General features: G+C 54.3%; 1 protein-coding gene across 1 annotated transcript in view; it reads right to left on the bottom strand.

Moving 5' to 3' along the window:
* The window catches only part of ADAMTS2 (ADAM metallopeptidase with thrombospondin type 1 motif 2), a 224,622-nt gene that overhangs the window by 10,595 nt on the left and 186,965 nt on the right, over positions 1 to 27,062 (bottom strand). Inside the window, exons 11-19 of the mRNA XM_026507732.4 lie at positions 18,706 to 18,851; positions 14,803 to 14,978; positions 14,054 to 14,187; positions 9,030 to 9,153; positions 8,055 to 8,135; positions 6,200 to 6,366; positions 4,466 to 4,625; positions 2,494 to 2,626; positions 1,488 to 1,695 (exon numbers count right to left, since the gene is read on the bottom strand). Of these exons, the coding sequence (XP_026363517.2) occupies positions 1,488 to 1,695; positions 2,494 to 2,626; positions 4,466 to 4,625; positions 6,200 to 6,366; positions 8,055 to 8,135; positions 9,030 to 9,153; positions 14,054 to 14,187; positions 14,803 to 14,978; positions 18,706 to 18,851 (1,329 nt within the window). The remainder of the gene's footprint in view (positions 1 to 1,487; positions 1,696 to 2,493; positions 2,627 to 4,465; positions 4,626 to 6,199; positions 6,367 to 8,054; positions 8,136 to 9,029; positions 9,154 to 14,053; positions 14,188 to 14,802; positions 14,979 to 18,705; positions 18,852 to 27,062) is intronic.

The following is a 27,062-nucleotide window of genomic DNA, read 5'->3' as shown; positions in this document are numbered from 1 at the left end:
CTGCAGGTGGAGAATCGCCCGTCAGAGCCCGCCTCCCATGGTCAGCCGGGTCTGAAAGAGCTCCCATGCACGTGACCCGAGAACATACGGAAGGTGGTGAGGGGCAGAGGATAGAGTACGTGCTACGGGCCGGTGCTGCCTTGCCCAGCGTCGGGTGGCCGCCTCTATCTCCCGAGGCTCTGAAGAGAGGATGCATGGGCCTATCTCTCTGAGTTACTACGAGTTAGAGCAAACATACAGAGCCTGACACTTCAGGTTCTCAACGGGCATCTCCCTTTGGGCCCAGGAAAAACTCCTGTGTGCTGGGGGCTGCTGGGAGAGCTCTGACCTCGTCTGGGAGGTTTTGGCAGAGGACCCCTGGACACAAGGCCCTATGCCACCAGCACCGTCACTGGCCCCTCCAGCCCGGCGCCCCCTCTGCCTTACCGCATGGGGCCCAAAGCAGTCACACCCACACTTGGCCCAGCCCCGCAGGGAGAATTCCCAAGTCCTCACATTATATAGTACAGGAAAGGGTGGCCTCGGCAGTCCTGGGCTGCTCAAACCCTACAGAGCCCCAAGGAAGGCCTGCTTTCAGGACCGGGATTTGGGAAGCTCCTGGGGACCAAGCTCATGGAATGTTCTGTCTGGGGGGAGTGTTGCTGCACGCCTGAGGCCCTGAGTCACACTGCACCAGTCTGTCCAGTTAGTTTATACCAACATTGTGCTTGACGGTGAGCACCTGCCTCCCCCTGGGGGGTCTGAAGCTTCAGTAACTAGAGTCGGGCACACACGGAAGCCCCTGGACACCCAGGCTCTCGGGGGCTCCCCTAGTTGGCAGCATTTCCTGTGTGTCGTCCCATGCTGCGCTGAGAGAACAAAGTGCGCCCCTGGGACCTCACTGGGAGGGGACACCTAGAAGCTCGTGCCTGGCTTCCCCTGGGCTTGGCCACGCACATTCCCCCTTTGCTGATTCCACTCTGTGCTTTCACTGAAATACACTGTGAGTGTGATGACGTATGAGTGCTGTGAGTCCTTCCGGTGAATCACTGAGCCCGAGGCTGGTCTTGGGGACCCCAAACCACCAGGCCTGTGAGCTGGATGTCAGTGCTCACGTCAGCTCAGCCCTGGCCTCTGGACTGCTGCTCCAGCCCCTGAGACCATCCTCACTATTCTTCCCAGCTGCAGTCCAAGCCCTCCCTGGCCCATGTTCCCTCCTGCCAGCATGGCCGGCCTTCCAGACCACCCCTCTGCCCTCGGTCTCCCAGGACTCCAGGCTCCTGTAGCACATGGCAGCCTCTGCCCTGCAGAGTGAAGACCCATTCCAGTCAGTTTCTCAGCGGACCACTGACCATGTGGCACCCCCTGGTGCCCTGAGACCCACAGGATATGGCCTGGGGCCAGGAACTGCATCCAGACCCAGGTGAAATGCTCTGACCACCTTGGTCCTGCCCAAGCTGGATTTGGGGGCTGAGGATACAAGGCCGGGAGCCAACAGGACCACTCACCTGGGACCAGGGTCCAGCCCGCCACCGCCCGGGGCAGAGCTCACGGTTGCAGGCGCGGCGGCCCTCGGGCCGGGCGTCGTTGCAATGCTTGGTGTGCACGGAGCGGGTGGTGTTGTTGTGCAGGGGCTGTACGCAGCGCACAGAGCGAGCCTGTGTGCCTGTCCGCCCGCAGCTCTGACTGCAAGGCTCCCATTCACCTGTGACCCACCTGTGGGGGCAGAAGCAACAGGTCAGCCCCCTGGAGAGCCGTCCTGGCTGTGGCCCAGGGGTGCAGAGAGAAGGCAGCCTGCTTCCCCGGGGGCCTCTTCCCCTATTCTCAAGAAGATGGCATAGAGCCTGGAGGGGGCTCTGTCCAAGGTCCTGCAGGTGACAGTTCCACCGCTGGGGGGGCCTTGGGCGGGGTGGGGGGCATGGAAAGCCCTGGGTATGTCCCTTCTCAGGCTCCTGGCTCTGCCTTCTGCCCTCAGTGGCTGCTGACGTCACAGACCCTTCAGGGCAGCAGGGTGGACTCCCTCAGCACCCATCCCCACTCAGCCCCCACAGGTCTATGTACCAACCACCCTCTCCCCTCAGGGCCCTGCAAAAGGAATCTGGGCCCCAAAACACAGCCCTGCCACAGCCCTGTGCCAGAGGGTCAAGGCTGCAGCTGCCACAGTGAGCGGCCTGGGGAACATTTACTACAGAACCTGAAGCAGGCCGGGCCCCTCTGAGCCTCAGTTTCCCCATCTGGGCATTAGCACATGTCATCATCTCTAAGATGCACATGACTGTCTCAGTGCAGCAGGTGCGAAGCAGGGCTGCACCACAAAGCCTGCGGGGTCTTAGACTCCATGACACGTGCTGAGGGAGAAAGAACCCACCAAACGTGGCAGGGGATGTAAGGCCCAGAGCTGCTCAGAGCCTACACCCCACACCTGCCTCTCCACGAGCCCTGGGGGTCTGCCTTCTCCTGTCTTTCGGGACCCCGGGCTAGGGGTGGAGGAGCCGGGCAGCCCCGGGCACTCACACTGGCTGGGAGCACTCCTGTGTGTTGCAAGCTCGGCGGATGGCTTTGGGCTTTGTGAGGGCGTCGCAGAAGCCTCGGTGTACCATCTTGTGGTCCAGCCTCCGGCGGCAGCCATACTTGGTGAACTGGGAGCCTAAAGACGAGAGCTTGAGGGGGCTCATGGGGCAGTGTGGCCCCTCCAGGGGGCATGGAGAAGCAGCTCCATGGGCAGCTTCAGCCCTTTTCTCCCCAGCCTTCTGATGGGAGGGGGGGCAGTGTGCCAGGGCCGGGCCTTAGAGATGACCAGCCTCGTGTCCACCCAGCACCCCAGGCCCAGTGAGGTGGGAGGCTGGGAAGAGTGGCCACCTTGTTCCCTGGGCCCTCAGCTGGCTTCCTGGGGCAGGAGGGAGGGCTCTATTTCCTCTCCATCGCTCAGCCACGTACTCCACCTTGAATTAACCTGCACTGAGGCCCTGCGATGAGCCAGGAGGTGGCTTAACACAGAAACGTGGCCTGCAAGGCTCCTCCCACCACAGTCTCAGGCAGCTGTTCTCAACTGGGGGCAATTCTGACATCGGGCAATATCTGGGACACTTAGTTGTCACAACTCAGGGTTGGGGGGTGCCTGCATCTAGCAGGTAGAAGCCGGGGATGCTGCTCAGCATCCTATAATCCACAAGACAGCCCCCACGAGAATTACAGAGAGAATCCTAGAGCCCAGTGTGTCAACAACTCCAAGGTCTCTAAACCCCAGGCTAGTGGGTGAGACGGGAGACAATGTGGCCGGACAGCCTGATCTAACCTGGGTGTCTGGAGATGTCCCAGAAAGCAGAGAACAGAGGGACTCTGGTTTAGTGGGAAGGCAGTATCGTGGCTCCCAGGGAGGAGACAGCCTGTGCAAAGGCCCTGAGGCGGGAGCACGGCATGTCCAGGAAAAGCAGCTAAGGCCAGTGTGGCCAGGGCCTGGTGGGCAAGGGGTGGGGGCACTGATGCAGTGGGAGAGGTCAGCAAGCTTCCCAGACCACAGAGACCATGAAGAGAATTTCGTTTTTATCGCAGGAGTAGAGGGAGCTGCTAAAACCATGCCACCAGTGCCAGAAAGGGACCTTTAAGAAGGCACTCTGGGGGTGAGAGCAGACACACAAGGGCCAGCTGGGGAGCAAGGATGGTGTCAGGACGGGGAAGACGGAACAGCAGATAGGTCCAAGAGATACAGAGGAGGGAGAGTCAGCAGCACGTGCTGCTGAAATCCAGGGGGGCAGGACGGCTCAAGGGAGGGTTGGGAGCCATCCACCCCGGTGGGAGCCCCGCAGAAGGAGCTGTCTACCCGCCTGGGCCACAGGATGGGTCTCCTCCACTTTGGCAAAATCCTCTCTGTCCTCTAGGTGTGGGACCTCTGAGGGAGCCTGTCCTGGCTACCTGCTCCTGCCTCTTGGCTTGTCCTGCCCCCCAGAAGCAGTGACCACATGTGGCGGACCAGCATCTTCCTGTCCACCTGTATGTCCCACCCAACTGTGGCCTCTTTGAGGTCCAGGGCAGGTGGGACACCTCTGCAGGAAGCCCTGCCCCAGGAGGGTCAGGAGGCCCTTCTGAATGAACGCGGGGAAGGACCCCCACAGAGGGAGCCCCTCTCCGGGTCTCCAGCACGGCCTGAGTCCCTCCTGTACCTGCCTCGTGAGGCACAATCCACCCAAGCCGTCCTCACACCAACCTCCCGCCAGGCCAGCCCCTCCCTCCCACACCGATGCAGCTGCATGCTGGTGACACCTATGCCCCACGTGCCCTTCTGGCTGCCTTTGGCCCGCTGACCCGAGCACCCCCTTCCTTCCCGCCCTCTGCCCCCTACCAGGTGGGTCACTGCCTTGGCCTCCTGCCTCTGGGGCCAGTCTTCTCGTACTAGGCGCATCCCGCAGGCCAGGCAGTCAGCAGGGCACTGTGGGCTCAGGAAGCCCTTTGCCCAGAAGTCCCCTCCAGCTCTGAGAAGGCCCCTCACCTCCACCGCAGGGCTTGGAGCACGGAGTCCACTTCTTGAGGGCCCACTCGTAGCTCACAGAGTCGTCCTCCAGGACGTTGTTGCCGTCCACGTTGAGTGAGTCCTCGTGGATCATGTACTTGTAAGTCAGCGAGATCCGGGCGTCTCCCTGTGGGATGACCTGCGCCCGGGGATGGTTGTGAACGCGTCTGCCCCACTGTCCACCCGCCCTCGGCGGCCAGTTTAGAAACACATGCCCCAGCCCACGTGCAGACGGTTCTCTTTCTGTGCCGTCGTTATGTTCTAGAAAGTGCCCGAAAGCTCTGAATTCGCTGATCCTGCACCACGGCTGGTGGGGGAGCATGGGGCGAGGGTCCTGCCAGCCTCTGGTCAGGATACTTTCATCCACTGTCAATACATAGACTTATTTTATGTGTGTTTCTGCTCGAGGCCACCTTGGTTTATGCGGCTGACTCGTTCACGCTGACCTCACGGCCGCTGCACTGAAACTCCGGCCCAAATGAATGGGCCAGCACACTGATGGGCACACCACCCACGCTTGTGCTCGGAACACCCGACAGCACTCGACGCTACGCCTGGGGCCACTCCGAACGGCGAAACCATCCCCCCAGGTGGCACAAAACTGTGGAAAGTGCAGCCCCACACGCACGGGGAAAAGGACCCTGGTTTTCAGCACAGGACTGAATGAGGAGCAGAGCGGCCCCCCGTTCCGCCTCCGCGGGGACGACTCAGATCTCTTGTTGCTCTGCCCGCGGTCTGGGAATGGCTGTGGAATCACCACCAGCAGAGACACAGGGATTACTAACTCGCTTCGGCAAGCAGGTGAATTTGCCAGTATGGAGACAGCAGCCGCCGAGGCCCGGCTGCGTCTGCGCTGCCACAGCCAGGTCACCGAGGGCACTTCCGGGGGTGAGGTCCCTGCAGGTGAACTGAGCAGAGGGGCGCACGTGCATCACACACACCCATGCCACAGCGGCCCGCCCTGGTATCCCCGGGCTCAGGTGCCCAAACCCAGCCACGGGCACTCGCCTTCGAGGAGGAGTTAAAGGCCCCTGAGCCTTATCTGGAGTGTTTTAAATTTTTCCCAAATAAAACATTTTACTTATGCAACTGAAATTAACTTTCAAAAAACGATTAGAAAATCAAGACCCCAGGGCACGTGGCTGGCTCTGTTAGTGGAGCGGGTGATTCTTGATCTTGGGGCTGTGAGTTCGAGCCCCACGTTGGGTGTAGAGATTACTTAAAAATAAAATCTTGAAAAAAAAAAAAAAAGAAAGGAAAAGAAAATCAAACCCCCTCTGGATTCTCATCACCAGGAGCGGGTCTTGGATGCAGGAGAGTTGGGGTCTAGCCCCGCTTAGGGACAAAGTCCCATGTGACCTGGGTCTGGGAGTCTAACCTCCTGAACCCCACCAATCACTCCTGGGGCACTGCAAGATTTGGATGGGATGGCAGACGTGAGCAGACATGATGAAAGGTGGCCGTGAATGCCATTTGGAAGGGGAAACTGAAACCCTTAGAGGGGAGAGTTTGACTGCGGTCTCCCGGGGCCCAAGGCAGAGCCCAGATTCTCATGTCTCAAGGCTCCATGTCTGACATAGATGGAGACCTTGGTCCAAAGGGCAGGCCAGGGGAGCTGTTCCAAGAGGGGCCCGAAGGACCCAGCGTCCCCAGCGTCCCCAGGCACCTCCTCCATCTCCATCCCAGGCAGGCCTGGCCCCTGCCAACACTTACCAGCACGGTGATGGTTCCGTGAAGTGGGCCCATGGTCTGCAGTGTCTCCCGGCCGTCCTCATCCCGGTACTCCCACTCCACACCCATAGCAATGAAGGTTTTGGAATTGGGATCCACGTCATTCTCTTCATTTAAAATGAACTTGCCTGTCTCCAGGTTCTTGACGGCTGAGAACGGCAGAAGACAGCCCCCCCGCCATGATCACTCAGGGGCAGGAGCCGGGCACGTTGGGAAAGAGGCTGGCAGGGTCCACAGGACTGGTGAGGGGAGAGGTAGGGAGCAGATCCTCCTGTCTGTCCCAGCCACCCTCTGCCAGGGACCCGTCTGTGCCAGGGACGGCCCAGATCGCGTGGGAACCAGCCTGGCCCTCTGCTGCTCGGCGGAGCTACACTTCCCAGGACCTTTTCCTGGATCTGCCCCCACAGGCGTTGGGGGTGCAAGGGCTTCACGCAGCCGCTGTCGGGGCCACCTCCCTGCAATCTAATCAGAGCCACTCTCTCCTGCACCCCCCCCCGCCCCCTGGGCACACGGCTGGGGTGAGGCTTCCTGCCATCGGGTGGGCATACGTCCAGCTGAAAAGCAGAGTCTCTTCACCCCAACCTGGTGCCCTGTGAGGTCCCCACACATGGTCAGAGGCCTGGCTTGACCAGGGGGTAGCATGGGCCACAGGGAATACCCCAGGATATGCAGGTGTCTGAGCCAAGAACCAGGTGGTCAGGAAGCCCCAAGCTTCCCACAGTGTGGATGGCAGCTACTGGGGGCCTGCTGGAAGATTTTAGGAGGGCCCCAGACAGGGATCACAGAAGGAGGAAGTTGGTCCCTGCACAGGTCTCCGGTAGTGCTTGGTCCATGCCACAAAGGAAGCCTCAGCAGGGGCCTGCAGGCCCTCAACTGGCCACCCACCTTGGCTCCTCTTAAGCAGAGAGATCAGGCCCCAGACCTGGAGCCTGTAGCAGGAAACTGTGTAGATAGAAGTGTCTTTCCCTCCAGGAATCAACTTTAGATTTACTTTCCACTTAAGGCAAGTGGTACTGGTTTTGCATTTTGGGTAGCAATATAAAGTTTTCTCTTAAAATAGGGAAGAAAGAAAAATGTGCATTAAAACAGAGTGGGGTGTTTGCTGTGTGTCAGTGGAGGTGCCCGACAGTGGCACTTTGGGAGCCCCTGACCCAGTCCAGTCTCCAGGGCATGAGGAGGAAGGTGGGTGGGGCCCAAACTGGGAGAAGGGACTTTCCAGGATCTCCCCAGTGACCCCCAGCATTACTTTGGACTTGAGCCCACGACCACCCAGGAGGCAGGACCAGGTGCCTTCAGGGGGTGGAGGTGAGGATGGGTGAAGGCTGCAAGGGGTCATGGGAATCTCGGAGGGCACGGTCCCACGGGCAGGCAAGGTCACTCAGAGTTTTATGAACATCCACATTTGCAAGAGATGCCAGAAAGCCCTATTTCCAGGTAGAATCTCTTGAGTTTAAAATTAAACTAATTGGAAATATGCAAATACAGGTTGTGACCCCATCCGCAGGCCAGCCCAGGCGCCTTCTCGTTGGTGTGGTGGCTGCTGCCCAGGACTCTGCCTGCCTTCCAGTGGGTAGGGGGGCCATCCCCCCTGGCCTTGAGATGGAGGAGGGGGTAGGCAGTCACCATTCTGTGGGCTGGGAGTATGGCATGCTTTAGACACATGTCCCTCCCCAGCTGCTGCCAGAGGAGCCTTTCCACCAGGAGGTGACCCCAGGAAAGATCCCCGTGGGCTGAGCCAGGGACAAGGGAGATGGAGCTGCGGCTGGGCCTCCCAGCCTGACCTCTGACCCCTGGGCTCTCTAGCCACCCCCAGACCTGCTGCGCTTCAGAGACTCACCCAGGTGGTGGCTGGTGCTGTCTGCCTCCTGGATAAGCAGGTGTCTGGCTCCTGCTGGGATCTCAAACATCTTGATGTAACCTTTGTTGGGATGTGGGGAAACAAAGCCAAATGAGTCAGAAGAGGCTGCTGGGATGCGGGCAATGCATGGAGGGGTCTCGCCCTCGAAGGCTGTTCCAGAGGGCTCCACGTTTCGTGGGCTTTGACCGCCCACCCGAACAAAGGCCGACAGGAAAGGCAGTGTGTCCCAGCAGGCCAAAGCCCTTCTGCTCCTCTTCAAATCCCAGGTGCTCCCTGGGCCTTTTCCCTTGGAAATGTGGCAGGAACCCTCGGGACGACCCTGGGGCCACACCTGGGCTTGAAGCTAAGATGCCATGTCTGGGAGGGAGGCCCTCAGTGAACTGCTTGACCTCCTGGACCTTAGCCACTTAATCTGCAAACTGAAGACCCCTGGGCTCCCGCACCCTGGTGCCAGCTCTGAGACATGGTGATGGCCCTCTTCTAAGAGGCAAACCAAAGTGGCTTCTCCCCATTTCAGACAGCGGTATAGACACTGCAGGCTCACCCAGAGAGCTGTTTTTCCAGAGCTCAAGTCGGCCGGGGACCCCCAGTTCCCCAGCCCCATCGGCGGCTCCACAGTCGTGCTTAGCAGCCCAGGGCAGTGCTCCTGACAGCCAGCTGGGGCAGGAGCCGGGAGCAATGGACCCAGAGGCCAGCTGGGCAGCTCTGGAAGGCAAGGGAGGGGTGCCCTATGCAGGCCCCAGCCTCAAATAAAGACTGAGATCTGCCTTGTGCACCTGTAGGTTGGCATTCTCTGCCCTGACCCCCAAGACCTGGCTTCCCCGTTCTGCATTCACCCTGGCTTAGGCTATACCTGACTTACGATCCTTCTTCCACATCAAGGCCACCCCCTCCCCAATCCCGCCGGGTGGCAGACAATCAGGCACCAGGGGCCAGAGGGAGGGGCTCACTCACCGAGCTTCTTGGGGGAGCGTGTGAATGTGCCCTTGACCACTTTGCAGTGGGTGTTGTCCCCTCCACACACGCCGCACTTGTCCTCCTGCTTGCTGGAGCCGATCACTCCGTCGCAGCCCACCTTCTGCAGGGAGACAGGGTGCAGTGTGTACTGGAGAGCCCTCTCCATGTGAGCCCTGGCCTGATCTATGCCTCAGGGCCCTGCCATCTGTTTCCTCTGCCCACGCCTCCCTTCGCAGTTCCTGATGCAGGAGAAGGAGACAGGGCTTTGGAGCAAGACAAACCCTGTGTGCCCACCCATGGACCAGCCACTGCTGCCCCTCCTCTGCTCATCTGGACAGTGTGACCTCGCAGGGCTCTGCACAGCCTGACGGGGGCCACCTGCCGAGATTGTCCTGGCCTGGCGAGCTACCCTCTGCATGGACGTCTCTGTCCCCATGGCTGTGAATCAGACCTGGCCTCTCCCCTTCTCCCAGGGGGCGACGCAGTGCAGCCCATCTGGGGCTCCCGCCCAAAGCTCAGGCCCGCACACCCCAAGAATGCAATGCCCCCTTTAGTCTGTCTCCAGGGTGTCTGCGCAGGAGGTGACAAGAATCGGTGAGAACAACTGGGCCTCCATTCGTTCAACAAATCCTCTCAATATCGCCCACTCCAGTGTCAAAATTATTCCACACCGAGCGGGGATGCTCCCTTGCCCTGAGCCACCTGGTGCAGGTAGTAATAAGTTCAGGTTCCTCTCCTCTCCATAGCTCTGGAAGCACACCATTCCCCAGGGCCAGGGAAACTCCACGGAAGGAGCTCTTGCAGGACAACAGCCCTGAGCATGTCATGTGAGGCCACTCTGTCCTAGCTCCGCCAAGGAAGACAGCCCAGCCTCTGAGCTGGTCAGCTCCCTCTGCCTGTCCTAAAGTGCGCCAGAGTGTCATGGGTTTCCCTTTTTGCCCAGCCTACCAGGAAGCTCAGAGCCAAATTTCCCCTTCATGGTAATCCCAACCACCTACCTCTAGAGAAACCCACTTTTCCCTCTGCTCTTTGACTTCTGACATTTGTCTTACAAGGCCCTTTGAGGGCAGGGGCTCTGCACCATGAAAGGGCTACAGAGGAGTGGTTCGTGAATCATGTTCGAAGGTATAGATAGATGTTGATGATCTTTGGTCTTACCCATCTATGTGTAATCATAAGCTCTTTGAATCATTTTTGGAAGCGAGCAGGGTGAAACACAATCAATGAAATGGACATGCTGATGTTTATTTTAATGATTCCCGAGGGGAAAATTAGCCAGGGAAGACAGCGTGATCTACCAGGGAAAAAAGAAGACCAAACGAAACATCAGTCCTTAAAGGTGCAGAACCCTGAGCCGAATGTGCACACCTTCTGTTTCTAGGTGTGTGGTCTCAGGGGGCGCACTGCTCAAACTCTTGAGTTTGTTTCCATGTTTGCGACATGGTGTCAGAGCAGCCCAGTGTGCGGGGGCTGTTGCTGCAGGCGAGAGGAGATGGTGCTCGCCGTCACAGGCTCCCTTCCTCGGGAAGGCTGGAGGTGATGTGGGGTGGGGGGGGGACTCCCTTTCAGGCCAGGACAGTTACACTCCCGGGGAGAAGGGCTGCTCCAGCCTTTCACCTGAGGGGGATTCATGCTCAGTTCCAGACAGAATAAACCAGAAGCAAAAAGCCTCAGAGCCGTTGAGGCAGGTGGGAGCCAAGGCAGGTGTGTGCTGGTGCCAGGGAGCAAAGCAGCATCTGGAAGGCGCTCTCCCGGACTCCCGGACTTCGAAGTCCACGCCAGATCATGCACCTTAAGTGAGAACCAGCTCTAATCTAGAACCTCTTCACTGGTTCATGTGCTCTTTCTAGAAAGGCTTGCAGCCCATGTACACCCCAAAACACTAATTAGAAATTCAGCTGGAGGATATCTGGACAGAGGGAAAACGAAGCAACAGGCTGCATTTCAAGACACTTGCTCCAATGGAGACTTTGTTCTGAGAGTCACAGAAGGTGAGCAAAAAGGAAAACAGAATAAATTAACTGCCTGATCTGTCAGAACGCCAGAGATATTAAAATAGCCTGTCACCCTTTTTCCTTACTTCTCAGACACATTTTTTGTATCCTTTTCCTTTTTCTGAAATCAAGGTATGTCTAATAAGCACGGCGGACAGGACCTTGCCTGCCCTGGAGAGGAGCGGTTTCGTCTGGGCAGCTGCTGGGCAGCTCATCGGGTGGCGTGACTGCCAGGCACAGGCAAGCACCGTCCCCGGCTCGGGGAGCCTCCAACCCGGGCAAGTGTCTACGGACCTTCAGGAGATACTGTTTTAACACTCAGTGGTCTGAACGAGGGGGAGCGTGCTCCTCAGACGTTAACTGAGTAGAAAGGTTAATGAAAACCAGGGTCCTCGCGTGGGCCTCAAATCTCGCTTGCGGTCCTATTGGGGTTGAGAGCTCAGGTGGGGAGGGCTCGTGTCCCCAAGTGGCTCTGCGTGGCTGCTGCCCGCGGAGGCCACGGCCAGAGAGGGCTGGCAGCTGGACTCTGCTCAGATTCAATCCCGGGGGGGGGGGAGACACTGGTGGAGGTGGTGGGCTCCCTGTCCCTTGGGGAGGGGCCCACAGGCAACGAGGTGCTGCTTCCCTCCCTCCCATCTGTTATGAAATCCTGCGGGCAAGCCCTCAGATCAGGACAGATGCTAGCTTCTTTTAATCTCCGCCTTTCTCATTGCAATTTTCGGATGACATATTGACAGCACACTATTACTTTCTCAGGCCAGGGGACTGTGCCCTTTATCCCCTCGGCCTCATTTAATTCTTGATGTTCTTTTCATTCCCTGCTCTGTGGGCGTGCGCACACGTGCATCTCTGGTCTCCTGACGCATCTTCTGCTGTCATTTCACCCTTAACCTTCCTGAGGTGTTGTGTTTTGATATTCCCTAATTGACAGCATCCACTTGGACATGATTTTTGGCCCAGCATGAGATTCTTTTACAAGACGGGCTGCTCATCCCCAGGCATTGTGAGGACTTGGTACCTTGTCTTAACTACTGCTCACATCTTCGGTGCGGCCCCAACCTTTCTGTCTCCTTTGCTTTAGAACTTCTGCATTATGACCACATATAAACGTAAACATTTCTATTTTCCAATGATGCAAAAAATCTCTCATCTTGCTGTTGTTCCTTCAAAATCACCATTAATTAATGAAATGCTTCATCTGTTTCTCGACTGTCAATGGTGGGAGCGAAGCTCTGGCCCCCGAGACGGTGAATGAGTACTCTGGCTTCTCTGTTATGTTCACGACCACATCAGAGCTGCCGTTTAAAGCAGCTTCTATTACTAAATGTTTCCCACGCTCACGGCTTGTGCTGGTCATTGTTCTAAAATTTTCTGTGTCTTACAATGTTCTGTTTTGTTTTTAAAAGATTTTATTTTTTTAATTTATTTTAGAGAGACAGAGAGTGTGTGCGCACGAGCAGGGGGAGGGGCAGGGGAGAGAGAGAATCCCCAAGCAGACTCCTGGCTGAATGCAGAGCCCGACGTGGAGCTCAATCCCACAACCCCGAGACCGTGACCCGAGCTGAAATCGAATCAGATGCTCAACCGACTGGGCCACCCTGTGTCTTATGATGTTTTGACATCTTAAAGAACTTGCTGGCCAGGGACAGGCTGCCCCTCCCTCATGCCTGCTCTTGGGGGCAGCAAAGGGCCGGTCTGGGAGCACGTTTCATATGTAAACCAACATTCCCCCATCACCCCCTTTTTTGCGTCTCATGCATGAGCTGATCCTTCCCCTGCTCGGAATCATCCCCAGACCAGATACCAGGAAGCCAGGGCCTCCCCTCCAGCCAGGAGCCCGCCTGCATTGTTCATACTCGCCTGTCCTCAGCTGTTTCCTGTGCCTGGCCTGCCTTTCCCGAGGGAACCCCCATAAAAGCTCTGCCCCCCACTCCTTTTCTCCCCCCATCCAAACCTGGTTTTTCCCCACGGGGCCCTGCATAGCGAGGTGAGCCCTTCCCTTGGGAAACCTAAGTAACCCACTCTTCCTTCAATGGCATTGACCTCTCTGGGTCATCACTCAGTCACCTTCATAAATTAAAATACCACAGGAACAAAGGCAACGGTGCTATCTTTGTCCTCAGTATGTGGTTTCAACCCCTGAGCAGACTGTGCAGCCTGGCCTCCCTGCTAGACTCAGCGCCCCCCCGGCCTCTGCCGCTGCGTCTGGAGGAGCTCCTTTGCTGTGGGCTGTGGGCCACCCTCTTCTGTGAGCGGACAGAAGCCCTGAGCACAAGTCTGGCAGCCCCGCACCCCACCTCCTCACTCTCCTGGCCTCACCCTCTTTCTCGGGGGCGCCTGCAGCAATCTGCCAGGTTTTCTGCCCGAGACCTCCCGAAGATGCCGTCTCTCAGGAAAACAAGACGTAAGTCAGCCTCTATGGTCCTACAATCAGTCCTGCCTCCTCAGACTCTAGGGGCCCCTCCAGCTGTTTCTAGGGAGCCTGACAGAGGGCAGGCCTGTGCACACGCCATGATTGTATGCCAAGCTTATCCCACCCTTGTTTCTTGCGACAGCCTGAGATTGAAGCCGAAGACGCAATAGTGATGGAAAACACAGCAGGGCATTTCTACAAACAGCCGAACCAACGAGACCCATGGTGGGCCCCCCTGATCGAGAACGAGCTGTCCGGGGCCCAGCGGAGTGCAAGGACGTGGCAGCACTTTGCTGCGGGTCGCCTGTGAACCACGTGCGACAGAATCACCCGGGAAGCATGTAAAATTCACACTCCCAGGCCCAGCCTGGAGCTACAGAATCAGAACCTCTGAGGTGGGGCCCTCAAGCTCCCCGGGGGCCCTAAACGCACTCCAGTCCGAGAACCCTTGGCACAGGGAAGTGATCATGCCTGCCCTGCTCCAGGCACTGATTCCGACACTTTGCATGCTCAGCTTCTGTGAGGCCATGAGGCCGCCCAGCAACCCCAGGAAGCCGACACCCTGGGGGGGGGGCACGCCCCTGAGCGCCCCCCCCCCCCGCCCGAGCACTCACCCTGCACTCCCCGCGCACACAGAGGCTGAAGGCGTCCTTATAAGAGCAGCGCGTCCCATCGTGCACCATTCGCTTCATGGACACCACCTCGCCGGTCTCCTTGGACTCGCAGTAGAGGTGGCACCTCTCCTTGGCTGGAAGGGAAGCGGCAGGGTGTCGGCAAGGAGGGCCAGCTGCACGGCTGGCTTTCTCCCCAAGCTTGCTCAAGAGAAGCACCATGCAAGAGAAAAGTTCTCGCCAGACTCTTCATGGGATACACTCGCCCCCTTGCCCTGCCACATGCCTGCCCTGGGCCTGGGACAGAAAGCAAAAGGGGGCAGGTGACTACAACCCCCTTGGGGACTTTGACCCTAGGCTATTGGATTTAGAAAGAGCTTTTCCCAACAGAGCCAGGCTGATGTTGGCACAGATCCCAGAGGCTCTGACAGCCTTTCCCTGCAGACTGCAGCCCCCCTCTGAGATGGAGACCCTGTCTGCTCTGCCACCCACTCCCAGAACCGCACAGGCTGGGTGTGTGGCAGGTGCTTGGCTGCTGTAACGCACATGGGTGATGGAGACAGCACAGCAGGCCTGTGTCTGGTGGCCCGCCCCTGCCCAGTGCTGGAAGGGGCAGGAACGGTATGTTTAAAGTTCTGGGACTGGGCCCTATAGCAACACCAGCCCGGGTGGGCCCTGCTGACAGCCCCAGCCTGCCCACAGCCTGGGCACGGCTGCTGAGCACCCGCCCCACTCCATCCCGGGGGGCTCACCGTCCCGGTGCTCGTGGGGCAGCCAGTGGTGCTGGGCGTCACCGTGCTCAAAGTACAGGTCCCACTGCCGGCATTGCTCCTCGCGGAAGTCAGCCAGGGAGTCAGGACAGTCCTGGGAGTTGCAGAGCTGGAAATCGTAGCCAAGGCCTGAGCAGGTGCGGCCCCCATTGGCCGGGCTGCAGGAGAAAGGGGAAGGCCTTGCGGCTTGGTGCCGCCAGGAAGAGGCCAGCATGTGGGGTGCCACTTGTGGGATTGTGGGGATTCCTGCATCTCAGGCATGGGGATGCAGCTGTGCAGAATGAAGGGACCCAGCCCTGACCTGTCCTGTCTTAGCTGCAGGCCCCGGGCAATCCCCCACCACCCATTAAGTATAGAGGGGCTGGTAATCCCTCCCTCTGGGACCCCTGTGGGACGGCAGCATCAGCTGGGCCCCCATGCACCCCGCCCCCAGCTCCTGTCGCTGTGACTGAACCAACAGTGGGCTGTGCCTGGCTGTTAAGACTCTGCCTTTCCTGGGACATAAATCCCAAGATGGAGGAGGTGGGGGAGTCTCCTCTACATCTGGGCCTGGTCCCGTGCCTGACCCATGGTGGGGACTCAACAATTCCAAACCAGCAGAATCCCACCGCACAAGTTCCCAGCAAGGGTCAGGAACGCAGCAGACACTCTGTTTCCTGGCTTCCCCCCACCTCAGGGACCTGGGCTGAGTTTCCCTAATTTCCTCACTTCGCTGAGAACAGCTCTCATCCACAAAGCACTAGCCCCGCAGCAAAGGCCAGAAAAGGCGCCAGTGGTGGGTCGGCAAGTCCCTCTGGCAGGCGGGGCGGTGGGCACAGCAGGACTGCACCCCGGGAGGCGCTGGGGCCTCAGTGTCGCCATTTGCCCAGCATGGCAGCGCCAAGCAGAGCCTGGGGCCCCACCGGAGACTTGGGCAAGGGTCACGCTGTGCCCACGTGACAGGGGTGGTCAGTGCGACTGCATGTGGCACAGCAGAGCGGACAAGCAACAGGGCTGGTTTCCACGAGGCCCCTCCCCCAGGGCCGTGTTCTTGAGGGAAGGCGGTGGGAAAAAGTGATACAAGAAATCTGCGGAGAAAGCAGCAGGAGGCCTCCGTGTTGGATGGGGTGGATGAAAAGAAGGAGCAGCTCTGAGATTTACACCAGGGCTACCACCCATGGGGTCACGGGGATGACAACCTGACCAGGGCGTCCCCAGGACAGTATGCAGGTGTGGGAAGCAGCAGGAAGGAGGCGCACTGGTTCCAACGGAGAGCCACGCAAACTCCAAAATAGAAAGTGAGCTGGAGAATTCAGGGGAGGTGGGCAAGGAAGACCAAGTGCAGAGCCGGAGACGAGACCGCCTGTGGTTTTGCTGTCACAGAGTGGGGAGAGCGAAGGACACAGGGGGAGCCCGGGCTAGTGAGCAGGGGCAGCTGGGAACTGCACAGCATCTCCATGCTGGCCCCCATGCTGCGGGAAAGGCCGCAGACAGACGAGCGCAGGGAGCCACAGCTTGCGGGACAGCGTGCGATACGGTGGTCACCCCCGGGGAGGATGCACGGAAGGGCAGGTGCGTGGGGCCTGCCTAGGTTGCTGACACAGAGGCTGCATGGAGCCCAGGAGCTCTGAAATGCTCTGGGCCTCGCAGCTGCCCAGGTCGCCCACTGATGCTGGTGGAAACAGTTGTCATGGCTCCCTGACAGCGCTGTCTGACCAGCACTGATGTAGAGGGAGCGCCGATCCTGGGCCTGATGGCTCGTGTGAACAGACAGCTCTTGTCTCGGTTGCGCTGGTCTCTTGCTGCCACCAAGGAGGCTGGGGCAGCCGGAGGAGTAAAAACTCCGTGGAGCACACAGGTGAAGAAGGACAGAAGAACACGGGGCCCGTCTCCCCAACCTCAAGCCTGGCCTGGAGATGAGTGCTCCAGACCTGAAGCACCCAGAGTCAGGCACCAGGCTTCAGGGTTTGGACGCCAGGGGGGCCGGGCCAGATCTGCTCTCTTGACTGTGAAGCCTGGACCAAGTCACTCTATCGGCACATGAAGGGGCAGCAGAGATTAAGTACAGGTCCTGAGGCTTGCTGCAGGCCAGGTGCCGTGCTGTGGGATGGGAGCCCTGGCGGTCCTCACCCAGCACCCCAGAGCCTCTGTAGTTCTAACGTCCTATCTTGTCAATCTCGTATCTCATCCTGAGGCAGGTATAATAGCCCCAGGGCTGCTTGAAAGGAGCCGGGACGGGGTACTCTGCACCTGACCAGGATGGGGCCTGGAGCCCTCGGGTAGGAACTGGTCAGAAGCAGGGGGAGAATTCTCCAGGCATTATCTGGGGCAACTGGCCCCAAGCACAGGTGCCCCCTGAGGTTTGGGCTTTCCCACTGCTGGACCCCGGGGCATGGGTCCCTTCCCGACTGATGTGGACTCGACCTCTCTCCCCAGAGCTGAGACTTCTGACCCCCTCTGGCTCCCTGGGGGCCGGTTCAGGGCCTAGCCAAGTGGGGCATGGGAACTGCTGCAGAGGTCAGAGCCCAGCCCGTCTGGAAGGGCCTCAGAGACCTGCAAGGCTTAAGTTTTGGGGTCACAAGCTCCTTTGAGAAGTTGATATGAAACTGGAAACCTGCTCCTCCAGAAAAACACACATGCACATAAAGTCATACCCAATACTCCTGAGGCTGTGGTGGGACCCAAGGCAGGGTGATGAGCTTAGGACTCAGGCTTAGGGCTTAGGGCCCCAACCCAAATATCGAGGGGGTCCAGGTGGATGGAGGTGGTGAGTGAAGACAGCTGGGTTGGGCTGCCCCATGAAGGGGGTGGCCTGAGTTGTTCATCATCCACCAGCCTGTATTTGGGCCTGGTGTTGCAGGGATGCCCAATCTGGAAGCTGGAAATAGGATTCTCTTTTTTTTGATGTGAAAGTCCAGATATTTTTGTATTTTCCTGTGAACCAAGATCTTTAAAACATCAAACAGGCCAAAGAAAGAATGACAAAAGCCACACGTCTTCCTGCAGCCATGGGGCATCCCCGGGAAGGTGGAAGACCAGAGTAAGAGGTCATCTGTGGGGGGTCCCGCTCACATGACTGTACCTGCACCCACAATCAATCCATGAGGTAGGCTACCTGAGGCCTGGGGGGCTCACTGATGTGCCCTGAGTCACACAGAGCTGCAGGGGCCCAGGCTGCACGGCCCCCTTTCCATGGGCAGCGCACTGCATGAGGCAAGGTGCAGGACTGGCGGGGGCCAGACCTGAGAGATAGTCACAGGATGGGGTGAAATGGGGGGCATAAAAGGAACCTGGGGGAGGACAGCAGAGCACAGGGCTTGGGGCCTGCATGGGAGGCAGGAGGGGGAGCACAGCTGGGAGTGGGAGCCTGGCAAGCACGGGGACACCCTCCCTGGGCGACCTCAACCATACACGCCCAGGATGGCATGTCGCTGCCCCTGGCTCTCGCCTGACTGTACACAGCTGCTCTCCTGCTCAGCCTCCAGCATCCGGGAGCCCAAGAGGGCCCTCCTCCTTATCCCCATTTCCCTGTCTCTGCTACACCTTCTGTCTTCCATGCCCTTGACCAAGAAGCGCAGAGTAAGTTGGTGTCTAGAGCAGGGTGCAGGCCAGGTTGGGGGAATGGCCCCAGGCCAGCGGCCCAGGGGACGAGGTTTCTAACACTCCAGGGCTGGCTCTGCCCCAGTAGGCTGTGTGACCTGAGTCAAGACCCTTCCCTCTCTGAGTCTCTGCTTCCTCCCAGGGATGGTGACGAGGCACCCAGGCTGCCTGCCCTACACCCTCTCCAGAAGTGATGGACAGCCACGGGGGCCCTGCAGGATAAGGCCGGCCAGCGAGGGACCTGTGAGGGGCCTTGGGGACCTCAGCTATCACACAGGAGGGTGAGAAACAGTGGGGCCAACTCACTGTGGGTTGTCACACTGGCGGGTCCTGAACTTCACGCCTGTGCCGCAGGTGCGCGAGCAGGAGCCGAACGGACTCCAGGCACCCCAGTTGCCATCCCGTTTGAGGATGTCAGGCGTCAGCCAGATGCAGTGTCCTTTGAAGCAGTGCTGAAAGACAGAAGGTCACTCCTATGACCCACCATTCCAGGGCCACTCAGACACCCCATCCTCTTCAGCTTACAGTTCCCCTAATGTCTGCTTGGCCCTGGAGGCACTGGGAGAGTGGACCTCATGTTCCCCTAGAAGTTCAGAGCCCCATCAGGAGGCCCGGTGAGGTGCTGACCTGCCTTGTTCCCCTTGACCGCCACCCCGGCCACCCACCATCCTCCACGTCTTGTCCAGCCCACTCTGTCCCCTCAGCCCGAGCCCGCCCCACACCCCACACCCTACACCATGTCTCCGGGTGAGGCCACAGGTGTACCTACACAGGGCACGTTCATAAAGAAGCAACCAGCAGGTCAGGCCAGTGACTCCAGAGACATACAGGACCTACCAGCTTACGTTTAAAGGACATACAATGGAAATGAAGGTCGGGTGACAAGCTGACACGGTAAACATTCATGAATGCAGTGAGCACAACACCAGCGCTCAGGGAACACAGACCTACAGCTCGAATCTGGTCGCACTGCTCCCCAGCCCCCCACGGGGAGGACACTTACACAAACTAGGGCCACTTTAGGAAGACGATTACAACATGTAAAACACTACCTTAGATCTAAAATGGAATACTGATTTAGAAAAAGAAAAGACATCACAAAAAGTTAAAAATTTAACAATGGACCAATACCACACACAACCAAAAGCAGAGAACAAGGATGTTTATCTAATGAACTGACTGCCACAATTTTTCCTGCAATTCCGACGACGTACTCGCCCATCCCCTCTTCATATGACCCCCGACCTGCGGGTACAGGCACAGGAGTCGGACGGACTCCAGGAGCCCCGGCTGCTGTCTGGTTTCAGGATGTCAATTTTGTAGGTCTGTCTTCCATATTGAGAACAGAAAGATAATGCTGCCATTCCTCGGCGAACTTTCTCTGTAAGGGCCGGTGGCTATTTTGGCTACGTGGTCTCAGTTGTAACTACTCAGCTCTGCCACCACAGCATGAACGCAGCTCTAGACAACACATCAGTGAATAGACATAGCTGTGTCCTGATAAAACTTTATTTACAAAAACAGGCAGCAAGTGGAAACGTCTACAGTGGACCTATACTGGTGAGCATTATTTTTAAAAAAACAACCACTTAAGGGGCGCCTGGGTGGCACAGCGGTTGAGCGTCTGCCTTCGGCTCAGGGCGTGATCCCGGCATTATGGGATCGAGCCCCACATCAGGCTCCTCTGCTGGGAGCCTGCTTCTTCCTCTCCCACTCCCCTGCTTGTGTTCCCTCTCTCTCGCTGGCTGTCTCTTATCTCTGTCGAGTGAATGAATAAAATCTTAAAAAAAAAAAAAACACAACCACTTAAAGTACCTGGAAATTGTCCTAAACTCTATACAACAGATGGAGAAACATTGATTCAAGAATGTCTATGAAATCTTGGTAAGAACAGTGGAAGTCTATGGCATTCAGGCCACAACCCTTGCCCATACCTTCCCTCCAGCTCAAGGGGCCAGAAGCTTTACGGCCTGGAAGATGGAGCTATCTATCCTCCCTGCTCCCAGTCTGGGGCTATGGTTTGACCCTGGGAAAGGCAAGCAGCTGGCACCTCCCAATTCACAATTCTGTGTTGCAGAAAGTCAACTTCAGGCAGTAGAGGCCAAGAGGACTGGGTCTCCCATTGCTGCGTGAAGACTACACCCCGGAGAGGTCAGGCCAAGAATACTGGCTCTTGACAGCCCCTTTCCCAGATTGTTTGTAGGGCAGAGGTCCCATTATAAAAAGAAAAAACCAAGAAGATTAGGGGCTGCCATCCCCATCCAGTGACCACTCGTAGGCCAGGATGTGACTCTGGGAGAAGTGGGCCACCCTGGCCTTCATTCCAGCGCAGTGGTGTAGTGGTCTTCCCGGGAGATAGGCAGAACAGCCAGCTCCATAGCTCTCCCTAGGGGGACTGACTCTATTTGGAACAGAGCATGGGGAAGTTCATACCTACAGGCATTGTCTAAAACAAGAGAAATCTTAGTAGTGAGTTGAGCAATTAAGAGGAGGCCAGGAGCTCCATGATGCTAATAGCAATAAGTAAAATGGTAAAACCACCAACAGCATAACAGAAAGAACCAAGGCAAGACAGCTAAGAGCCCTCCTGGGGTCTGAGTAAGGCTCAAACATGGGCAACATCCTGCTTTTGTGAAAGGCTCAGAATTTCACTGGGTCATACTGTGGACAAGTCGTACTTGAGGGCATTCTCAAAACCACACGGGAACCAGTTAGCACCTAGTGAAATCTAACTGGGTGACACCAGTAGAGGCAGAACAGCCAGAAGTTTCCTGGGAAAATCAGAGAAGGAGACAGAGACAACCTGGCTAATACCACTGTCCGGGAGGGGGGGGCGAGGGGGGATTCGGGGGGTTGTCTGGTCAGGGTGATGACACACAGGCCCAAGGCTGTGACCTCCGAGGAGGTGGGGCAGTATCAGCTGCTGCACAATGCAGGATAAACAAATACAGTTTATGGAAACAGTGCAGCAGAGTCACTAAACAAAGAAACAAGCAAACAAGCAAACAAGCAAATGACAGGACAACAAGGTGCAGGGGCATCAATGTCTGAGTCTCTTCAGTGTATTATCTACAATGTCCAGTTTCTACCAAAATTTCTGAGACATGAAAAGAAACAGGAAAGTGTGATCTGCACCCGGGCTAGTAAGCAGGTGATGGAAACTACCTCTGAGGAGGCCCCGATGTTGGACTTAGCAGGCAGATTTCACAACAGCTCCAAGAACAAAAGGGAACCATGTCTAAAGAACGGAAGGAGGGGAAAGGACAATGTCGCACCAAATACAGAACATCAGGAAAGAGGTAGAAAGTGCTACAAAAATGTGAACAGAACTTCTGGAGTTGAAAAATACAAAAACTGAAGTAGTAAATTCACCGAGGGCTCAGCAGTGATCTGAGCTGACAGAAGTGAGAGTCCATGAACTTGAATACAGATCGGTAGCAATTCTGTAATCTGAAGAGTGGAGAGAAAAAAGAATAAATAAAAATGAACAGAGCCTCTGAGAAACATGGAAGGACCACTGAGTTCACGGCAACATGCATAGTAAAGGTGCTGGGAGGAGAGAAGACCAAAAGGAGAGGAAAATATTCAAAGACATGATGGGTACTCAAATTTGATGGGGGAAAAAACCTATACACCCAAGATATTTAACAAACTCCAAGTAGAATAAATGTAAAGAGAGCCATACCCAGACACATGATAGTCAAGTTGGTGAAAGACAAAAAGTCAAAAGCAGCAAGAGGAAAAAGACTCATCATGTATAAGGAAAGCCTAATAAAATCAAGAGCTGACATTTAATCAGAAATAATGGAGGTCAGAGGCAGTGGTGTTAACCAAGAATAACCAATTCTGCCAACAATGAAGGTGAAATAGAAATATTCTCACACAAATGAAAACAGGAGAATTCATGGCTAGCAGACTGCCTCGTAGGAAAACACTAAAGGAAATTATTCAGACTGAAAGCAAGTGATACCAAAGACTAATTCAAATCCACATGAAAAAAAAAAAAAACAAAGAGTGCTGGAAATGGACAATTTTCTAGAAAGACACAGACTACCAAAACTGACTTAATAAGATACAGAAAATCAGAATAGACCTATAATAAGTAAAGAGATTAAATGAGTGATTTAAAACTTCCCACAAATAACAGCCCAACCCCAGATGGCTCCATTGGTGAATTCTACCAAACGTTTAAAGAAAAATTAACACCTCTCCTTCACGAACTCTTCCAAAATACAAAGGAAAAAAGAAATTTCCCAATTCATTCTATGAGGCTAGCATTACCCTGATAAACCAGACAGAGGTACCGCAAGAAAAAACTGCAGACCAATATCCCTTACGAAAATAGACACAAAAATCCTCAACAAAATCCTAGCAAACCAAATCTAACAGCATATTAAAAGTTTATACACCATGACCAAATGAAATTTATCCCAGGAGTGCAGGATTTAATATCTGAAAATCAATGTAATAAGCCATATTAACAGACTAAAGAACAAACTGTATTCACAGGATAAAGAACAAACTGTATGATTGCCTCAAGACTCAAAAAAAGAAATCTGGCAATAGCCAACATCCTTTCCTGAAAACACACATACACACACACCAGACAAGGAGTAGAAGAGAATTTCCTCAATCTGATCAAGAACATTGAGGAACTACCCATAGCCAACATCATGCTTAATGATGAAGGAATGAACTATTTCCCCCTATTATCAGGACCAAGACTTCAAGTCAACATCATATGGAAGTTCTAGCCAGGACAAGTAGGCTGAGAAAAAGAAATTAAAGGCAACCAGATTGGAAAAGAAGAAGTAAAACTATCTCTATTTGCAAATGACATAATCTTATATACAGAAACTTCTAAAGAACCCACTAAAAACCTATTAGATCTAATAAAGAAATTCAGTGAGATTGCAGGGCACAAGATCAACATAGAAAAATCAGTTGTATTTCTATGAACAGTTTATCCTATAAATAAACTGGAAGGGAAATTAAGAATTTATCTATAATAGCATCAAAAAGAAGAAAAAAACCTTAGTAATATATTGAACAAAGGAAGTATAAAACATGCACAATGAAAACTACAAAACATTGTTGAAATAAATTCAAGATCCAAATAAACAGAAAGACATCCCATGTTTATGGATCAGACTGCTAATATGTCGATACTCTAAATTCAATGTAATCCTGTCAAAATCCCAGCTGCAGTTTTGCAGAAATCGAAAAACTTCTAAAATTGACATGGAAATCCTCACCAACACCTGTTATTTCTTGTCTTTTGGATTCTAGCCATTCTGACAGGTCAAAGGACCGGAAACAGCCAAAGCAATCCTAGAAAAGAAGGAAGTGGGACAACTCGCACTTCCTACTTCAAAGTTTAATACAGAACTGCAGTAATCAAAAGAGTGTGACTCTGCCTTAGGACAGACAAATCTGTGGATGGAACAGAATGCAGAGTCCAGAAACGAACGCTTACATGCAGTCAGTGGGTTTCCAACAAGGGTAGCAAGATGATTCAACAGAAAGAGAACAGTCTCTTCAACAATGGGCTGAGACGACTGGGTGTCCACATGCAGAAGGATGAAGTTGGACCCCTACCTCACACCTTGCGCAAAAGTCAAATGAAAATGGATCATAAGCCTAAGGGTAAGGGCTATCCTTAGAATACAACACAGAAATAGATCTTACTGACCTAATGGCAATGGTATCTTAGATACAACACCAAAAGCACAGGCAACAGAAGAAAAAAAATAGATAAGTTGGACCTGTCCAGAATTAAAACGTTTGTGCATCAAACGATACTGTCATGAAACTGACAAGACAACCCACAAAACGGGAAAAAGTATTTGCAAACCATGTATCTGATAAGGGACTTATCCCTTATACTTAACCCCGATAAGGGACTTGTATCCAGCATATATAAAGAACTCTGATAACTCAATAATAAAAAGATAAATAATTAAAAAAATAGCAAAGGATATAGACATTTACCCCTCCCCCAAGACACATATATATGAATTGCCACCAAGCACATGACAAAGAGATGCTCGATATCATAGGTCACTAGGGAAATGCATGTCAAAACCACAACGCACCGACACTTCACATCCCCTGGGATGGTTACAACAAAAAGACAGATGGTAACAAGTCTGGGCGAGGATGTGGAGAAATCAGAACCCTCATGCAGTGCTAGCTGGAATGTAAAAAAGGTGCAGCTGCTTTGGGAACCAGTCTGGCAGTTTCTCAAAATGAGCAACGGAGCTACCATGAGATTCAGCAATTCCACTCCGAGGTACATATCCAAGAACAGTGACGCATTCCACCCATAGCTTGTACAGGAATGTTCACAGCAGCATTTCTCATAACAGCTAAAAAGCAGGAACAATTCAGATGTCCATCAGCTGGTAAGTGGATAAATAAAACACAGCGTACCTATACAACAGATGAAAATTCAGCCACTAAAAGGAATGGGGTACCAACACGTGCTACAACACGGATGATGCTTGAAAACACTATGCCAATTAAATAAAGCCAGACACAAAGGACACATTACATGATTCCATTGATAAGAAATGTCCAGAAGAGGCACATCTACAGAGATAGAGAGTAAATAAGCGATTGCTCAGGACTGGGATGGGGGTGGAGGGGAGAGGATGAACCAGAGAGACTGCTAATGAATACGGATGGCACTTCTTTTTGGAGTGAAAACAATGTTCTAAAATTTGTTATGACAATTGCACAACTCTGTCTATACTGAAAACCACCAAACTGTACACTTCAAAATGGGCAATTTTGTTTTATTTTTTGCAAGTTATTTATTTATTTGAGAGAGAGAGAGAGAGAGAACAAGCAGGGGGAGGGGCAGAGGGACAAGCAGACTCCCCACTGAGCAAGGAGCCCTGCAAGGAAGTCGATCCCAGGACCCTGAAATCGTGTCCTGAGCCGAAGGCACACGCTTAACTGACTGAGCCACCCACGTGCCCCTAAAATGGGCAATTTTAAATGTGAATTGCATCTTAACAAAGCTGCTGTTGGGTTGGTGGGTGGGGAACAAGGTGGCAGGTGGCACTGCTCTGTGGGTGACAGCTTGCTAACCCTGGCTCTAGCCTGTTGAGGGACATATTTTCTTTTTTAAATTATTGATAATTTAGAGAAGTTATTGGTGGTGTCATGGGAACATTTAGAGGATCGAACTGGAGACACTGCTCTCCTCTCCGGTGTGTTTCCTGATGTGGATTTCAGGGCATTTCAAGTTTTCTTGGTCAGAGCCTGATTTTAAACATAACACTCAGTAACTGTTGCTGTTGACGTTGCTATTGTAGGGGAAACGTTCTGAGCTTGGGATTGTCTTTGATGTTGTCAACATTTCATGTCAAGTCAGAAAGCAGTTTAAATGCTTCTCCCATGTGTTCATCAGATGCACTCCCCTTCATTAGCTGCATTGTCAAACATTTCAAGAACCTGTCTGTTACTTCCCTATGATGTTTATTTCTTCCACCTAATGAATGGCTGCTCTGGGTTTGATCTGAAACCTTCTTTTGTTACAATTAAATTTCGGAGGTCGGAGTTACCTCTCCTGATTTCTTTACTCCCTTTTCCCTCGTTTTCTATTAATTTTTATCTGAATTTTTTTAAATACATAAATCTGAAAGTGACAAAAGAAGGTACCTTTATCCATCTACCTGAATCGCAGCTTGCCATTTCTCCCTTATTTTATTGGAGTGTTCCAGAACAACTTTCCAAAACTGCAGAGCAACTGGCATATTCAAGCTTCATCAACATTTTGAATAAACTTTTTGCATCCCATTTGCACTCAGATTTCTCTCCTGGTCTTTGAAAATTTATTTTAGCACCCCTTATATTTTGTAATACATATGTTGTGAGGCGTGGACAGCTTTTTAACAAGCAGACCATCTGGTTACACTTAGCCTTTTTAAAGAGACATCCAAGCCGGATCTGTGCTTAGAGGAGCCCATCTGCAAGACAGACCCCGAAAGCAAACACAAACTATCGTCCATATGGAAGCCGCCGTGACCTCAGGTCCAGCTGAGGCTCCTCCTGTCCACGCATACGACACGTTCCACAGTGACCCTGAGGGAGCTGGCGAGCTGGTGGGAGGAGTGTCTCTGGACGTTATTCCTGCACCTGGACAGTGACAGTAACTTAACTGTATGTGAAAGATACTGAGACCACGTAAATAAGCCAATAAATGGGCCTCAAATGCAGTTTCTCCCTAGCCAAAGCCACAAAGCACCCACAGCCAGTGAAAGAGGTCTATTGGAGGGGAAGGGGGGGTGAAAAGAGAAGTGATCTTAACTGATTATGGTTAAAATATCTTACTTTTGCAAAACTTATGAACACACACAACTGTGCAAACACATGGCAAGGCCCCTCCCGGGGCCCAATAAGGGGCCCAGTGGAAGTGAGAGGCCCCGGAGCTCAGGCATCCTAAGCTTCATGGTAAATTCACCTCTGCTTCTCTCTCAAAACCTTCTGCAGGCACCCGGGCTGCGGGATTCAGACTAGCTCTTTAGCCCGGCACCAAAGTCCCTGCATGACCGGCTTTTACTCGCCTCTCCTGCTTCATCTTCAGCCACCATGCCGGTCGCCTGGCCACTGACTGCTCTCTGAACAGACCACACTGTCTTTCCTCCCTGCCTCTG

Source organism: Ursus arctos, unplaced genomic scaffold, assembly GCF_023065955.2.
Source record: "Ursus arctos isolate Adak ecotype North America unplaced genomic scaffold, UrsArc2.0 scaffold_5, whole genome shotgun sequence".
Taxonomy (NCBI): domain Eukaryota; kingdom Metazoa; phylum Chordata; class Mammalia; order Carnivora; family Ursidae; genus Ursus; species Ursus arctos.
This window is presented reverse-complemented; position numbering and strand designations above follow the sequence as displayed.